At 39.5% G+C, this 19209-nt stretch overlaps 1 protein-coding gene across 1 annotated transcript in view; it reads right to left on the minus strand.

Annotated features, from left to right (window-relative positions):
- Positions 1–1582: 1582 nt before the first annotated feature.
- LOC139739704 (lysophospholipid acyltransferase 5-like) overlaps positions 1583–19209 on the minus strand; it is a 45444-nt gene continuing 27817 nt past the window's right edge. The window contains exons 4-12 of the mRNA XM_071650315.1: positions 18124–18258; positions 17246–17353; positions 16359–16541; positions 15093–15179; positions 11418–11584; positions 10064–10211; positions 7028–7183; positions 3732–3835; positions 1583–2869 (exon numbers count right to left, since the gene is read on the minus strand). Coding sequence (XP_071506416.1) covers positions 2845–2869; positions 3732–3835; positions 7028–7183; positions 10064–10211; positions 11418–11584; positions 15093–15179; positions 16359–16541; positions 17246–17353; positions 18124–18258 — 1113 coding nt within the window. The 3' untranslated portion in view covers positions 1583–2844. The remainder of the gene's footprint in view (positions 2870–3731; positions 3836–7027; positions 7184–10063; positions 10212–11417; positions 11585–15092; positions 15180–16358; positions 16542–17245; positions 17354–18123; positions 18259–19209) is intronic.

The following is a 19209-nucleotide window of genomic DNA, read 5'->3' on the forward strand; positions in this document are numbered from 1 at the left end:
TTCTGCCCATAAATTGGAGGGCAACTACCAAGGGAAATACAACAAAATGTCTGCATTGGACTGTGCAATATTCCATTTTCCGGGCGAAACAAAGCAAAGAGCAGCATACAATTACTGTTGCTTGTGACAGATAAAATAGCAATCTCTTTATCAATTATTTCAATCATGTTACCTCAGTGAGTTGATATGCATATTATAACACATAATGTAGGCATTCGCACACAATTTCCATACACGTTCCAGAGCAATGTGCACTTTTTGAGCAATATTATGAGGTTAATGATCCAAGAGACAATGAACAGAACAACATTTATCAAATAAATATCACACATGTATTCAATTAGCAAAGAGCAGAGGCAAAAACAGCCAAATTGGGTGTCATTTGTGCATGAAACTTTTCCAGGTCTGCACTCAACCCTTGCTCCTTTTATAATACCTCATTCTTACAACAAGGAATCCAAATCAAGTTTATAAGAAACTTTTCATGTTTGAATCCTTTTGTCAGATCATCAAATTAAAATCAGATCTCTTTACCACATATCCTATCTACATTCACTGGCATCAATTAACACAACTAGCACTCTCTCTTTTTACTTCTGGCTAAATATTGTATTCCTGTCTACACACACTCTCTCTCTACATCACAGGTTGAATGACTATGATCCTCAAACACTGCATCATTCACATTCTTCAAGCCTACATATGATTTCAGGGGACCAACAAAACAAGAGCTACATCGCACAATCTTGTTTTTATCTAACTGGTATATGAAAGACGTAAGCATGTGCGCAGGTAATGTTTAGCTCAAAAAATTGCTTGAAGACCAGCACTGGCTGATTAGTGATTTTGCTAAACAAAGAGGTTTACAGATATTTTGTTCCATGACATCTATATTTATATTCATAGAGACATTAAAGTAGATGTCATCTACAGTTGTGTAAAATTTATGTTATTTTCACTGGACAACAAGAATGAAAACATAAAGTGAGCAGGATTCTTTTTCTTTTTCTTTTTAACTGGGGAGAACTAAACAAGACAGTTTACCTTCGAATATTTTCATTCACGAAAACATTTAACAAGGTCTGCAAGCTCAATTCCTGAAGCCACTTTGAGGTCCTTTTTCTTCTTCTTTGTCCTTTCAACAGTTGACCTCTTTGCTCCATCTGGACTCTAAAAATATTTCTCACTTCATGCACGAAAAACGCAGACTTGTTATTCCTTTTCTTTGGCACTGTCCTTGTGCCTTGACTGACAAACAAATAAACGACATACAAACAAAACAACACTTTTATGTTTTGCATGTGTGCTTCTCTTCCCTTTCCCATTTCTAACAAAGGAAAACAAAAGGTGCTCGGGATCACAGAAAAAAATATCCCCAGCTAACTCATAATCAGGAAAATGAATAGAATGGCCTGAATGTTTCAAACACAGAGGCCAGAATGCAAAAGGGAAGTTCAAATCATATTTGTGGTTTGAATCCAGTTCATGGCCTACAACAAGAGTGAAATAGGCAGGCCCTGCACATGTGTATGCACGTAAGCATGCCTTCAGTATTTGGCTGTTTGTTGGCTGATGCGATGTGTGATGCACATTTACTCAGTTAAAATCTACCTTATCCATCAACTAGATATAAAGTATCCCTGTGAATCCCGGCCAGAAGGTTCAGGCTTATAGAGCTGAGAGACCTATAGCATAATAAATGCTGCATGTACAATAGGAGCACACCCCCAAATGCCCCTTTCAGCAGTGCCACAAAGCCACATTTGCCCTGAGCAACCATACCTCTTGTCCTCGGCACATTTTGCATTGATAGCACAATCCTTCCTTCACTCGCCTACAATGCCACTTATCATTTCTTATGTACTTAATTACATTGTACATCATTCAATATACAACGTATCATGCTGGAAAAAAATGCAAAAATTTAGCTTGATACATTTAGAAACTGATTTAGTTTTTCTTCAAGATGGCTGTGACTTTGTGTCTACATGGAAAAGCTTGCACACAAATCCCTTTCACAACGAATTTCATTCTCAAGATTACCTCACTGTCTGAGCATTCAGCATCAATTTGTAGATGTACATGAGCATTTAGTCATAAATATATAGACATATTGCTCACAATATTTCACATACCCAACCATGGCCCAGTTTCATGCATCATATGCTAATTACTAATGACCAATAGTTGCCATTTTAGAAGAAATCAGATCTTTTTTGTTTTAGTCTGTTTGTCAGTAGCCTGATTACAGCCATCAATGGTGGAAAGTGACCACAATCTGCCCACAAACACCTGGATAAAATTTGTGTGTGTTTTCAACTAGTTATGGGACCACAGTTTTTACCACAAATGTTTGGAGCTAAGGGCATATACCTTGCCCACTGAGAACTGGCGAGACTTTACTTATAAATTTGACTTTCATCAGCATAATTACCCATAGTTCTCTGCTGAAAAATAAACAACCAGAACACAAACACACACAAAGTGAAACAGACTCTTGGATTTAAATCTCTTACTGTATTTCACTGTTCTTACAATCATAACTTGTAGGGATAATAGTAACCACTGCTGTAATGTATCTTTTGCAGACACGGTGTCTACGTGATTTACCCAAACCCCCTCACTGAACATGAAACTAACAACAATAACAACAACTGCTACAGCTGGCGAGCATCTGGCATATAAATAGGCGACAGCGACGCAATGCAAGCTTACAAGAATCCTCGGCCAATGAGCACGGCCCACCACACTGGTTAAGCGCCTGGCATGCTTCTGCCATACAGGAACTAACACTGTGGCCGGCACCCGACAAGTGATGGTGCCGCACAGCCTTGCCCTCCATGTTTACTTGGACTTTGAACTCGGTGCCCTGAAAAACAACAACAGCAGGAGAAAAGCTTTTATATATCATCAAGTATAAAAGAAGCATAACTCCTTACCATCCAGTAATATATAAAATAGAAGCTTTTTCTTCTTTTGATTTTTCATGAAACTGATCTGCTGTATATTCATCTTGTACAATAAAAACTCTTCAGGATCTCACATATCACTGAAATCTTACATGACCCGGTACCGTGGGAAACCATGGAACGAAAAGACTGATCATGCTCGGATATATTCCAGAATCCCTGTAACAAATTGTGTACAGTTTTATCACTGATCTCTACAGAAGTACACATGTAGACGAAGATCTCTTGATTGGAGTTGACCGTTATCGATGAGCATACACTTTGATGCACAATTCGCTGATGGGAGCTATGCCTGGTATTCGAATGTACCTCAGGAGGGAACGAATGAAGATTTATTAAATCAGGGCCCCATTTCACAAAACTTGTTATCAGTGACAACTGCCACATTTCTACAAATTTGCTCTCAGCTAATCAGATGCAAGGAGGATTTCAGTAGCCTGTAACAACTATCACAACTTGTCACTGATCACCAGTTTTATGAAATGGAGTCCAGATCACCCATGAATCCCAACCCTACCCAGTCTTTCATGTTGATATTTGGGAATTCCAACACTTAACCCGTTAAGGACACCTGATTGTGCTATAACACACATTTCCCATAGACACCTGCCCGAGTATACTTGGGACTAGTCTTCAACGGGTTAAGGATGACACACTTCTCATGGGCATTTTAACGTATGAGAATACATCAACAACTTTTGTGCAGGTACAGCGCTGGAACTCACACTACATGAATGCTGAATGACGCTCCCTCTGACTCACCGTAATGATGTGTAGGCTAGATGAAGGGGCTTGATGACGAGAAGAAAGATGAGTGGTAGGATGACAAAAACGATGTGGCCAATGAAGAAGATGGATGCATACACCTGGTGGAACAAGAAATCATAAAGATTTGATTGTTTGTTTTCATTTTTCGTCCAAACAGGGCATGATGGCTGGTCAATTAAAGGGATGGTATATCATATGTTGAGGTGAGGATTCAGCTTTTAACTTTTAGTGAGATACTTAGAAACCGCTTTATGAAAATGTTCCAGAGCACACAGTTCTAGAGTAATTCAAAGTTTATTTGATGGAAATCAGTTTTGAAATGGTTGAGATATCCAACAAGAGACCCGCGGGTCTAGCGCTCACCTGAGTATCGCAAGTTCACCTTTCACGCAGTCACTAATCTAAATTATTCACAGCTCTACCAAATTTGACCAGGCATTCTGAAGTAGAAGATGAAAATGTACAATAAGGGCCCAAATTTTTAAAGATTCCTTAATTTGGGGAATTGGGGGCCCCCTGGGGCCCTCTGGGTGGGGCATGGTGCCCATTTTGATAAATTGAGATCCTGACCCCCTAAGGATGCTACCTGCCAAGTTTGACGAAAATCTATCATGAGGTTTTCAGGAAGAAGATGACAATGTACGATTCAGGCCCCCATTTGGACCTTCCTAACCAACCCCCCCCCCCCCCCCCCCACCCCTGCCCCCAAGAGGGGCACCCCTGGATCTCCTATGAACAAACTCGAAACTACAGTCATTAATGTACTCACTCATAGTATTATCTTAGCTGTATAACTTCTGATTCTAGAGAAAATTTTTAACGATTCCTTCATTTGGGGGGTTTGGGCCCCCCTGGGGGCCCCCTGGGTGGGACATGGTGCCCATTTTAACAAATTGAGATCCTAACCCCTTAGGGATGCTACCTGCCAAGTTTGGTGAAAATGGGTCATGGGGTTCTAAAAAAGAAGATAAAAATGTACAATTTAGGCCCCATTAGGACCCCTCTTCACCTCCCTCCCCTGGGTCCCAAGGGGGGCACCCCTGATTCTGCCATGAACAAACTTGAAACTGCAGTCATCAATGTACTAACTCACAGTATTAACTTAGCTCCATCACTTCTGGTTCTAGAGAGAAGATTTTTAAAGATTCCTTAATTTTGGGGGATTTGGGCCCCCTGGGGGTCCCCTGGGGGCCCCCTGGGTGGGGCATGGTGCCCATTTTAACAAATTGAGTTCCTAACCCCCTAGGGATGCTACCTGCCAAGTTTGGTGAAAATGGGTCATGGGGTTCTCAAGAAGAAGATGAAAATGTACAATTTAGGCCCCATTAGAACCCCTCCCCACCCCCCTCCCCTGGGTCCCAAGGGGGGCATCCCTGATTCTGCCATGAACAAACTTGAAACTACAGTCATCAATGAACTAACTCATAGTATTAACTTAGCTCTATCACTTCTGGTTCTAGAGAAGAAGATTTTTAAAGATCCCTTAATTTTGGGGGGTTTGGGCCCCCCTGGGGGCCCCCTGGGTGGGTCATGGTGCCCATTTTAACAAATTGAGTTCCTAACCCCCTAGGGATGCTACCTGCCAAGTTTGATGAAAATCGGTCTTGGGGTTTTCAAGAAGAAGATGAAAATGTAAAAAGTTTACGCACGACGCACGACGGACGACGCACGACGGACGACGGACGACGGACGACGGACGACGCACGACGGACGACGCACGACGCACGACGCACGACGGACGCCGGACGAAGGGCGATCGCAATAGCTCACTTGAGCCTTTGGCTCAGGTGAGCTAAAAACAGAGAAGAACAAGGCGATCCTAATAAAAGGTCGGTCCCATCTTTTATTAGGATAGTTTTGTTTTGGATATCTCAGCCATTTCAAAACCAATCTTCATCAAATAAACTTTCTTGGAATTATATGCACTACCATATTTCATATTTCATAAAATCATCATTGAAAAACATTGGAACTATGAAGACCCATCTCAACCGAAACTGTGTCGTCGCTTAAACGTTTAGCTGCACTATGTTATACTATGTGTAGTGCTGCTGGTCTTCCATGGGGACTAGTTGTATGAATTGTGCATGCTTTGGGTAAACCCAGGTGGTATGCACCATGCTCTTTGCAATGAATGAGTAAAGCGAGATCTTTAATGTGCCTGGGTTTGTGACTCTGTCACACAGGGGACCTCCATATTATGTCCTATCTAAAGGGCAGAGTGTTTTTGCCTCTTACTAGAGGGGACGACATGATGACACACAACACTGCTCAGCATGGCTCACTGAGATTTGAACCTGAGCTATTTGACTGCAAGGCAGATACGCTACCAACTGAGCCACCTCGGTATGGAGGACACACAGACTAGGTTGGTGACATCTCTTCTATTATAATCACAAGTGTAAACTTTTAACAACATTTGCTTTAACTGCTTTGTTTGCATCAATATCTCATTTTTCATATACCTGGTATGTATTCAAGATTTAGCATAAAATACAAACAAGTGTTTTGCATCCTTGGCTCGGGTGTGTCCTATGTCAGAGCGGGTCCAAATGTGCACTCTATTAAAACATTGTTGTCTCCCATTAACCACTGTCCTGACTTAGCACCCAATGTTAGAGCATATTTCGTGTCATCACAAGTGTGCGTGTACAGAAGTGCATGCTTGTTAGGAGGACCATGTATCAGGTGCCATTACAAAACTGCATGATTAGACCAGAAATTGCAGAATTCTGTGTAAAATGTGCAGACTCAATGCATAACTTGAGCAACCCTTGCTAATTCCTACACAATACAGCATGTAAATCATTCTGTCAATGAATAAATAGTATTACACTGATATAACTAATTACAAAATCAGCAATGTTATTAAAAAAAGTTAACATGGGAGGGGAACACTTGTTAAGTTGCACTTTGTCATTGGTAAATCTCAAAAAAAAAAAAAAAAAACCTGCAAAATATTCATATACACAGAATAATTTTCCTGGTATTACATTGCAACATGCTATGCATTTTTACACCACTGCTACACAAACTAACTTTGTGTAGCAGTTTTCTTCCATCGAAGTGTACAGGATACCATTTGAAATATTGTTTGTCAGCTGAAATCAAATCTGAGTTGGAAAATTATTCCTGACATATGACGTACTTTGGACTATATCATAAACGCTATTGTTGCAAATCCACACATCTGTTATCAAAACCAACCTGAAGGAGAAAAGAAAGACAAAATGGTAAGAAATTCTGAGCAGACATTAAAAACATCACATAGCAGGTCAAGAAGATCTCACCTCATTATATGTGGGCCAGAGAAGAAACTGGAAGCTGATGAAAGGGTAAGCAAATCCCAGGAGCATCAGGATTCGCAGGAGAGGGAATGCAATGATGTAGCTGGTCTTACCAACAACCACCGGACCAAGGCCTAGCATCTTCCAAAATTGCATCAGCTGACAAAAAAATAAAATCAAACAGTTGGGCGAAATACTCAGAGAATAAGAAAAATCTGTAAGTGATGTATCAATACTATGTGTCCATGCCTGATTCTGCCATTGCCTAGTTTAAACTTGATTTGCTATGCATGAGCTGTTTGTTACTGTATCTACTTTCTTCTGTTTTTGTCAGAACAGGTGGGTAAATAGGAATGACAAATTCTGCTCAATTCTGCCCCAGTCCTCAACTTCGCAATCCAGAACAACAATAACTTGATGGCAGGAGAGAGAAGGAAAATCAGTTTTCAGGAGGGAAAAAGCAATTTCTCACAGCAGATTCCATACGCAAAATGGTCATGTTAAAGGAAGCAATATTTAAAAATCATTTGTTTTACTAACATCAGCTGACTCAAGCAAATAGAGATGCTGTAAAATATACCACATATACAGAACGTGATTCCATTCCATCCTGAGTTAAACAACACAGTGTCAATTTTCACTCTCGACCTTAACCTATGACCTGTGGCCTCAATACCACATAATAAAAGGAAGCTGAGACACAATTCTTTAAAACAAAAACATACAAACATATAAAAAGCTATTTTTTCTTCATTTTTGTAGTGCGAGGGACTTTGAACAATATCTACAACATTTTGATGTTTTCTTTGCCAATCAGCACTCAAAAAACACAAGGGGTGGAGGGGCCAGATATGCATACTGAATTACCCAGCAAACAGCCTGGGACACTATTCTATAAGAAATACTTTGCTCAAAATCAAGCATCTATATGACACGACAGCACAATTTTACACATGCACAGTATGTAAACACATTAGTGTGTCGATAAATTTAATTTCTCATTACTTTCAAAACAAAAGATGAAAATGTAGATTCCCATGAGACTATTAAATATTCATGCAAGAATGGGCAATATGCTCTTCTCACAAACTACAAATGGTAGCTTAGAACCACTTAAAGGTAGGGAATCCCATTTGCATGCCTTAAATGAAGAGTTGTATAAACACAGTGGTATGTTGAAGAGAGTATCATTTTAGAAACTCCCATAAAGTATTGAAAGTGGACGGTAACATTTAGTACATTTTTATTGACCGTTAGATTTTGAATTGAATTTTTTGGGGGGCTCACCGTAAATTCCAGTACATTACTAGGCTACCTTTGCAGACCCATGCACTGCATGTGTGCCCATCATGTATATTTTGTGAATAAAGTTCATCAAAACTCATAAACATTTCTATATACATTCTTGCCACACACTCTGTTATTACATCAGCTCTTATACTCTTAGATTTGTGTTTATAGATAAAAAATACAGAAGACTGCAACAAAAAGGCTTAAGTGTGGCTGACACACAGAACTACTGAGTAGTTGAGTTTTGTGCATTATTCAAATTGTAGATAACTGTTGACTTCCCAATTTCCCCTGAGTCCCCTGAGGTTCATATTTAATGTTTTGCTGCATTTTGGGAGTTCTGTAAAAGGTATCCCCTACCTTTAAAACTCTGTTCTACAACAACACAAGAAATATCAGAACTAGAGGACACATTGTGACTGCATTTGACCATTTCTGTGCCAGGGGACTTTGGACAATGTTCAAAACGCTTTGGGGTTTTCTGTGTTGATCATCACTCAAGGCACATTAAAGGTTGAAAAGGAAACAAGGAAATCTCTCACTGCTTAATAATGCAGTACTGCTCAGAGGAGGAACAAGATGTTAGTTTTGAAAAAAATCACAGGAAAAAACACCTTCATAAACAGCACTTCATAAGCAATGAAAAGAATGGTTGCTTTTCAGGAAGTACTAAGACCTAATTGACCTCCATGCAAGGAAGTCTGTATATTACCTCTGCCAAGGAGGGTATGCTTTTGCCAGCATTACTTTGTAAGTCTGTTTGAAAAATAACTCAAAAAGTTGTCAACAGATTTGGATGAAACTTACAGGAAAAGTTGATAATGACACAAGGAACGGATGATCAACTTTTGGTAGTGATCCTGGATTTTTATTAATTTTTGAAGGATTTTTGAATGTTTTGGCAAATGGGGTTAAAGAACTTTGGAGTTTGAGCTGTGCGTGTTTAAGGTTTGCATACGCACACTACTATTAAAGTATGTGCTCTGCTCGAGGCACCCCGCAGCAGGAAGCATATGAGGTGAAAACAAAGCTTCTTTATCATTGGGAAATTGGGCGACTTCCAGCATGTGTGTATGGGTGGAAATGAGCTGCTTGACAGAAGTCTGCACTCTACAAGTGCTTTTCTAGTTTTGTTTGTAAGTTCCCGTAAGAAGATGCCACACAAGGAAGATAAACATCATGACTAACATAAACTAGAGATTAGCACTCTGAGAGCGCAGACCTCCGCCAAGTAGTTCATTTACACCACTGATCTTGTTCTTTCATAGAGATCAATGATTTCCACCCATACATATGCATGCTGAAAAATCGCCCGATTTCCCAATATAGAAGCCTTTTGTTACATCAACCTTCAGCTGCACAGCATGCCTCCCTCTAGCAGAAACTAGAGCACGCACTTTTAATAGTGTGAACATGAAAATCTAAAAAATGCACAGCTTGAACTCCCAAGTTCATTGACCCTACCTGCCACAATATCGAAAATGCTTCATAAAATCCACAAAAATTCCCGGATCACTACCAAATCTAATCATCTGTTATTTATGTTATTCTCAATCTTTCCTGTAAGTTTCATCTAAATCCGTTCTCTACTTTTTGAGTTATTTTTTGCACACAGACAAACAAACCAACAAACGCAGAGGAAAACGTAACTTCCTCCCTTGGCAGAGGTACAACAAAAAAGAAACACCTGTAGGTAAAACAAAGTAAGTTAAAGGTAAAATTAGGGAGACAGTATGACAGTGAACTCACTGCTTCCTCGCTGAAGAGCTCAAAGAATTCAAAGATGAAAGCGTGGAAGTAGCCGGTGTAGGGTCCATGCCAAAAGGCAAGAAAGAGCAGAGTGAGCATCTGGGAGAGAGGGCGTACTCCCAAAAACCGCAGACGCTGATACACGTGCCTGCAAAACACATAAGAGTCTTTATTCATGTGGGTTTATTTGCATGCTTATGTATTTGTTTGAATTTTCGACACTCGTTGACAAATCCATGGACATTGCTGTCACGCACGAATGCACCTTTAACTAAAACAGTGCAACCTCATTCCCATGAGGTCGGATATAATGAGATACCTGATATAACAAGGTCATTTTGCAGGTCCCATTCTTTTATATTCTTTTGTTTTTATCCCTGATAATATGAGATAACTGATATAACCAGGACATTTCAGTGGTACCAAGCAACTCGTTATTAATGAGGCTCCCCTGTATCCTTTTGTATAATAAAACTTCTTTGGTAGTATTCCTATTTAGTGGTAGCATTTTCTTAATTAAACTATCTTCACATCGTATTTTTTTTCCTTCTATATGTCAGTCCATCTGTATTCCATACATGAAAACATTTATTTCATTGGCTCACTTTGTGTCATTCAATTACCATGTTCACTTGTACACTTTATACATCATTTTGTTTTAATTCTCTCTTAAAACCAATGGACTGTTTCCAAAAGTCCAAAAAAAAAACCACTTTAAAACCTGAAACATTCACAGCATGAAACTTTCCTTTATCACAATCGCAATTAGTGTTTAAATCATTGTATAGATAAACACTTTAGCATACATTTTACTTTCGCAAGCCCTGGCCCCTCGCAATATTTGCAAAAGTTTCATGCATGCAAAAATTTCTGGCTTAAACAGTACCTGGTAGAAACTACACATTAAAATTTAAGAACGCCATGGAAAAGGACTAGAGTTACCATGGTAGCATTAAAGGGGAAGGCTAGTAACTGATCAGTGGGAATCAGTGGAAATGCTGGGAGATGATTGTTCCGATCCTTATGGGATTCATTCAAGAGTACATTATATATCTGTTGTTGTGTGAAAATTATTTGCTTCAGAATGGTCTCATATTCAAGTAATGTGCAGTTTAATGTTCCCAGGTAAGCACGCCTGGTCAGTGACGGGGCATTAAGCTGCATATTACTTGAATATGAGACCGTTCTGAAGCAAATAATTTTTCACAACAATAGATATATAATGTACTCTTAAATGAATCCCACAGGAATTGGAACAATCATCCCCCAGCATTCACACTGATTCCCATTGATCAGTTACTATCCTTCCCCTTTAAGTAGAGTCACATGATTAAAGATTGTACAATTTCCTCACCTGCGTGCCCAATGATTAGTCTTGACATTGTAGGAGGAGATGAGCTCTCTGAATGTGAGTGATGTCTCATACTTGGACACGTTGATGTTCTCGCAGTGATCCCAGCGGCTCCGGCCATGCTTGTCCACCCCATTGTAGCCTAGACCGGTCAGTATACAGCTCCCTTCCTGTACAGTGGAAAGCACACATTATCACTGTTTTTAACCCCTGCACGGATAATGTTTTCTTTTCTTGTGTATAAAAGCTGAATATGATGCTGCCCTCCCACAAAAAAACACTATCAAACAAGGCAATCGCCAAATTGTGTCTCGCCCATTCGCGTACAAGGAATTAATATTTTTTATAACTCCCAGAAGTTAATTGACCTGCTTATGACCTTTGACCTTGTGGTGACCTTCAACACCCTAAGGGACATTTACCATCCAAGTTTGGTCACAAACGGACAAAGGGATCAAAAGTAACGAGCCATAATTCAAACGCGCCATAAAAACGTAACATTGGGCCCTAAAAATTTGTTGACCCCTTTCTGTGACCTTTGACCTTGTGATGACCTTTAACTTCCCAAGGGACATCTACCGTCCAAGTTTGGTCACAAACGGACATAGGGATCAAAAGTTATGAGCCACAATCAAAACGCGCCCTAAAAACATAACATTGGGCCCTAAAAGTTTGTTGACCCCTGTCTGTGACCTTTGACCTTGTGACGACCTTCACCTCCCCAAAGGACATCTTCCATCCAAGTTTGGTCACAAACGGACAAAGGGATCAAAAGTTATGAGCCATAAACGAAATGCACCCTAAAAACTTAACATTGGGCCCTAAAAGTTCGTAGACCCCCGTCTGTAACCTTTGACCTTGTGGTTACCTTCTACTTTCCAAGAGACATCTACCATCACCCAAGTTTGATTGCCATTGTAGCAACATGTGCTGAGTTACGTGTGATAAGAGATTCTTGCAAGTAAACTTTAACGTATGACCTCAAATGACCTTTGACCTTATCATGTGACTTCTTACGGCACCATAACATGAAGGTACCCCAAGTGCATCCATCACCCAAGTTTGATTGCCATTGTAGCAACATGTGTCGAGTTACGTGTGATAAGAGAGTCTTGCAAGTAAACTTTAACGTATGACCTCAAATGACCTTTGACCTTATCCTGTGACCTCCAACGGCACCATAACATGAAGGTATCCCCAGTGCATCTATGACCCAAGTTAGGTTGTAATCCAAGCAACTTATGTGAAGTTATTTGTCAAAAGAGAGTCTTGCAAGTAAACTTTTAACATAGAAAAGAGAGTCTTGCACATACTCTTTAATATATGACCTCAAATGACCTTTGACATCATCACATGACCTCCGACAACAATATAACATGAAGATACCCCTAGTGCTTCTATCACCCAAGAGTGGCTGCCATTGCTGTAACAGTTGCCAAGTTATGCATCATAAGAGAGTCTTGCAGGTAAACTTTAACATTTGTAACGGACGACGGACGACGGACGAACGCCATTTGGATCCCTAAAGGGGGTATCTCACTGAGCGGCGAACGTTTGCGAACGTAGCGAATTTGGGAATTCGCCAGGGTTCGTAAACGGTTGCAAAAGGTTCGTTAACATTCGCAAGAAAGTTCGCAAACGGTTTTTATTGTCGCAAAGAAATTTTGAACATGTTCAAAATTTCTTTGTGAACCTTTGCGAATTTTTATTTTCGCTAACAGTTGCAAACATTCGCAAACATTCGCAAAACACTCGTAAGAATTCGCAAATGGTCGTAATACGGTGTCGCTAACATTTTTATATGATTCGCCACTGCTAGCGAACAAGTAACCACATGGTTCCTATATAAAAGCTTCTGAAACAGACAAGGTTCCACTCTAAGAAAGCTCTTGAAGCTCTTGACATCTCCATCATGATTGTAATTGCTGCAAAAGCTTTTCATATTGACCAAAGTCTATCCTCTGCAACAAGCACTCTCTGACTCTCTTTCTTTTCTTCTTCCTTTCTTGTTTTTCTTTATTTTATTTCTCTTATGCTGCACAATAGCTGTAGCAGCAGCCTGACAAAGCAGCTCTTCAAGGATAGCAACACCTTGAGCCTCTTCTTGGCAGAAATTTATTTCCATGTACTGGAAATCCATCTTGAACGGTTGTCACGAGAGATCTGAATTCAGTGGAAGGTTTTATGTCGTTCTATGGGTCTTACTATACACAATCGCCTGGTACTTTTCTAGGTCCAAGAACATTCGCATAATTGTCGCAAAAGATTTGCAAACAGTTGCTAATATTTGCAAAACTGTCGCTAACATTTGCAAAATTGTCGCTAACATTTGCTAACATTCGCTAATAGTCGCCACCTGTGTTCGCAAACACTTTTGCAAACATTCGCTAAAGTGTTGCTAATTGTCGCTAATCATCGCTAAAAGTCACTAACTGTCACTAATGGCAGAAGCGAACTTTGATTTTTCGCAAACATTCGTCAGAAAAGTTGGCGAATCTCAAATTCCCTACGTTCGCAAACGTTTGCCACTCAGTGAGATACCAGCTTTAGTCTCGCCTTCACCTCCGGTGGGCGAGACAATAAAAGGGTGTTGGGGGGGGGGGATGACTTCCCATAAAAACAATACCATCCTTTCTAATTATATCCAAACATGATAATGAAAAGGCATCAATAGTACTGCTTCTGGGGAACCTCTTTATTACAAGGTGCTAGGGACCACTGAAACTTCTTTGTTACATGTATATCTGGTATTTTGATATATCAGGAATAAAAACAAAAGAAATTAAAAGGAATAGGACCTGCAAAATCATCTTGTTGTACTGTAAAAGTGGAAATTTTTGAGGTGTTGAAATTTTCGCGCATTTCGGGCAATCAGAAACTAGCATGAAAATAAAAGCACATGAATATTTCTGCTGCCCGTATGTTCCAATACTTGATGTCTTGATTCCGCGGAATTAAAAACATGCAAAAGTCTTCTTGCCCGACCAAGGGCGAGAAATTAGTCACGCTAAAATATCCACTTTTACAGTATCTGATATCTGCTATATCAGACCTTATTATATCAATGTTTCACTCTACTACCAAAAACATCCTTTCCTGTCTTGATAATTTTCTACATCCAAGATTGAAGGCATAGCTGGTAAAAATGCTACAGACATTTTTTGTTATTGGTTGCATGGTAAATATACATTGAGATATCTATAGAGAACCTTACAAAGGACAAAGCAGAAGACAAATCAAAGTGTTTTAAGCATAAATTAGAAGCGCTAAATATTTGCTAGCAGTGTCAGATGAGACATTTGATGACACTTTGAGGTTGCAACCAATATCTAGCAAAGGTCAGTGCTCCTCTTGTTTGGCCATGACATGCACACATAAATAATGCAACTATCAATGAATACCTGATAGGCCAACACTTGAACCTGCCCTAAACTCTGAACACTTTGCATTAAAGGGATAACCTCATGGCTATCGATTCACAAGTCAGTGACTCTTATATAATCACGATAGCACTTTAATTAGAATTAACCCATTGAGGATGGACTGATGTTGCTACAACACCCATTTTCCATAGGCACCTGCCCGAGTATACTCCAAACTTGTCCTCAACCGATTAAAACAAAAAATCGACCACCGCAGGGTGAACCAGGGCAAAAAATGGCCGCATCCCAAACTTACTGCCATAAGCCAAGCCGTGATGTACGTGCTGCGGTCAAACACTCCCCAGAGAAGGACTGCATACACGCGGTACACTGGTGATGCGTTCTGGAAGAGCAATTGAGAGAACATCTGCATGATAGATTTTATGACTTATTTTATGCCGTCTGCATTATTCAATCGTTATTCATCCTTCGCAAAATTTCTGTTACATGTAGCAGGCATAATCACATCTGTTTCCCAAGGGAAACAGATATAATTTTGGTTGACAATTATCATGCAAGTCTGATTTTTGCATCATTTTATCTCTCAAGGTATGAGGAAAAGGGGTATGCCTATTGGGATGTACTCTTCTTCTCTTCATTAGAACCACATGAAGTGATACACTATCAGTGTTAACTTCATAATTGTTGTTAATGTGCCTGCTGCAATATTAATGTGTTTCAGGAATGAATCTTACAAGTGTACAATCTAGCATCTCATAAAGACAAATGAATGTTTGATTGATTGACTACTTTATTTCCATCACTAGTTTCATTCTGTCACACAATAACATTGTGGTCTCATTTCTGAATTTGGGTATTAATCTTAACCATGGGATTGGAGGTCTCTGGTTATATACTGCATTCAATGCATTTGTTTACCAGTTTCAACTTAAAGCAGGTCTGGTGGAGGGGAAGAGTGCAGTAAGGCACCTCTACCCAATTCTTCTTCATCAGGACACACACAAAATGAGGTTGTGTGATTACACATAATCAGTACTTGGATGTAAACTGATAATGCAGATTTGTCTTTTCTTGCACAGAGCTTCAGAATGCAGAGTGAAATTTTAATACAGTTAACCCTTTATGTGCCCAGGGACTAAAATTAGCTTTCCAAGTTTTCTCAACAGCATTTTGTGATCCATTCAAACTTGACATCTAGTCTGGCAAGCCCACTCAGGTGTAGCAATGAGCCTCAGTCCAACAGGAAGGCCATGGTGACACAATAAGGATTAGGGGGATTAGGTAATCTCTAATCCCTGACAATTCAGTCTCCAGACAACTGTGCCAATTGGAGAACTAAGCACAATAAGGGTTAATGGGGTCACTGTTTTATCATTCATATTGGTGTCATTGTAAAAACAAAAAACAAAAAACAATACAAGATGTTGCATTCATCACCTCATGATCAAGCTGCACTGAAGCACCAAACAACTTATAGCCCTTGTCCATTTTGACAAATGTCCATAATTCCCACTTGATCTAGTTTCAATTGGCATATTTCCTTGACAGTTATATCTCTTACCTTGAACTCGTTGCTCAGGAGGTACTTATTGCTGAAGACTGGCTTACAGACAATAGTCATGAATAGGTAGATGAGGCCCAGGAAAAAACATCTGGCGGCTGGGACGAGGTTTGACGGGTTCTTCATCTCGGACTTGGGCAGCAGCTGGCAGTTTGTGAGCAGTAGGTACTGACGCATGGAGAACTGTGAAGACACACAGACAGATAGACAGACAGATGGACAGACAGACATATGAACATAAACAGATTGTCAGACAGATAGATAAATAGACAGACAGATAAACGTATAGACAGCCAAAAGACAGTAGATAGAAAGAAAGATAGATACACACATAAACAGAAAAAAAGAAAGACGGACAGATAGACAGACATAAACGGAGAGGCAGAAATACAAACAAACAGACAGAACAATATATAGGAAAGAGGTAGTCAGATAGAAAGACAGACATACAAACAGTTAAACAGACAAATGTTGATGAAACTAATAGGAGGAAATAGTCTGTATAGGCCTACTCAGCTGGGAGTGTGTCACTACTTCTGTACCATGGACTGATTTAGAATCACACGACTCTTGCGTATCAGACATCAGGTGATAACTGTCGCTTTCACCTCAAGCTTTTGAAGTAAAATCGTTCCCTACAATCTGGGGTGTTTTTTTTTTTTCCATTTTTCTCATTTGAGATACTTCATTTTCCACACAACTTCATACATTTACAATTTCACATCATCCACAAAACCAGTACCTACATGCTGTTTGACTGACCGGGAATGAACTACAAAAGAGAAATCATTGAAGGCAATGTCTAAGTTTGCGTGAATCAAATTATATGACTTTCTTGCAAAATGTCTCCTCATACATTCACTCATAGTGAGTGGTCTCAAACTCACCTGAGGACCAGACATGAATCCTGCGAAGAAGAGGGAGAAACCACTGACTTCCAGCAGACTCGGGATCCTGGGTACGCAGTTTTCCTTCTGATCCCTGTTCAGCTTTTCCTACGAAATGTATTCAAGTAATACAAGAAAAAAGAAACAGTATATGTAAGGCTACTAAAGAGATTAACAGTGCATGTCAGCACTTATATGACAAATGAAACTGTTTTATGAATTCTTCAGAGACAAAAAATGGATGAAATTGAAATATGAAAAATATCTTACATTTCTCTCTCCCCCCTCCCCCCCCCCCCACCCCCTCAAAAAAAAAAGGAAGAAAGACAAATGTGTTTCATGCCAATTAGCAGGGAATCTGGACAAAATCTTCCAATTTCTCCTCTGTTATTAATCTTTAGCACAATTGGTATTCTGGACATAACTGCTATAACTAGCAGTCCTGCAACTTCAATTGAAATACATCATTACCATGCAGCATCCATCATACATTGTGACAAAATTGACAGAATCATCTCAAGAGTGAGGATGCTAGGGCTCTGGAGACCTATTTATGAGCTCCGCTAAGGAGAAATTAATTCATTTTATGAGCTCCCTTGTGGAATCATTTTCCAAGACAACTTCCACAGAGACAATCATCGTTACGAGCTCCCTCGTGAATACATCCTACTAGTATGGGTTTGAAGTATAATATAGTTTTGGCTTGAGTTGTCAATAATATAATTTAATTATTTTGATATCAGTACTGACTGGAGCAAATTATTCCTGAAAGGACCCAATTACTTTTTTCTTTCCCTCCCCCATAAAAACAACAAGACTGAGGATGCTATTATAGGCAAGAGGAGAAGGAGGAAAGTGGGCGACAAGAGATGAGGTACCTTGTTTGGTTTGTGTCCATCATAGACATCAAAGGCCATCCCTATAACCTTGAGGCATAGGACACACTGAGGAGTGTCCCAAGAGAGGGCATGGAAGTCCTCCTTCTTGTTCAGGTAGCAGATCATGAGATAGCCCTATCATTGGAAGAATTACAGATCATAAAAGGGAAGAAAACAATGGATGAATATGAAATGGCAAATGACAGTTGGAATATTCTGTGAATACAAGTACATTACATATTGGATACTTCATTTTATAAAATGAAGCAGGCATGAGAACTCCATGTATTGGAACATATTCCATTGATTGATAGATAGATAGATTGATTGATTGATTGATTGATTGATTGATTGATTGATTGATTGATTGATTGACCAATTGATTGATTGATTGATTGATTGATTGATTGATTGACCAATTGATTGATTGATTGATTGATTGATTGATTGATTGATTGATTGATCAGTCAGTTGATCAAGTGAGTGAGTGATTGGATACATCTGCTAAATGCCAACCATCCCTCTCCCCCACCCCACACACACTTTCATTATTAGGCCTAGTACTATATAAAAATGACATAGTGATGAGTCAGATGTAGCCTCCAACTCATAGTGCAGCTGAAGATAGGTTTGCTTTATTGCTCTGTTGCTTTTGGTTTCTGTACAAGTACATGTCACGAACATAAAAAAAGATGATAATAATAACCCAAAGTGCACTCTTATTATTGGAAATAGTATTGCTTGCAACACCACCATGAATACTGTTGAAAGAGCATGATTGCTGAGAAAAATAAACACTGAGTTTTACCCTACTGCTACAAATCAGCAGCCAATGTATGTTTCATTTTACATCTACCATGTAACTAACTGTACTATAGAGGACTGTAGGCAAGAGCAACAAGTTTGTCGGCTGAGAATGAGAAGAGTATTAAGTTGCTACTAAACCCATAATGTTCGAGGCAACTTAATGCCCTTCACATTCTCAGCTGACAAGTTGTAATAGCTCATAAATGTTATATTGCACAAGTGGACAAGACATGGAAAGCAATTTCAAGCCATCAAACACATACATACAAAATTAACATA

This window comes from Diadema antillarum, unplaced genomic scaffold, assembly GCF_040938485.1.
Source record: "Diadema antillarum isolate AM-2024a unplaced genomic scaffold, OU_Dant_1.0 seq00000810_RagTag, whole genome shotgun sequence".
Taxonomy (NCBI): domain Eukaryota; kingdom Metazoa; phylum Echinodermata; class Echinoidea; order Diadematoida; family Diadematidae; genus Diadema; species Diadema antillarum.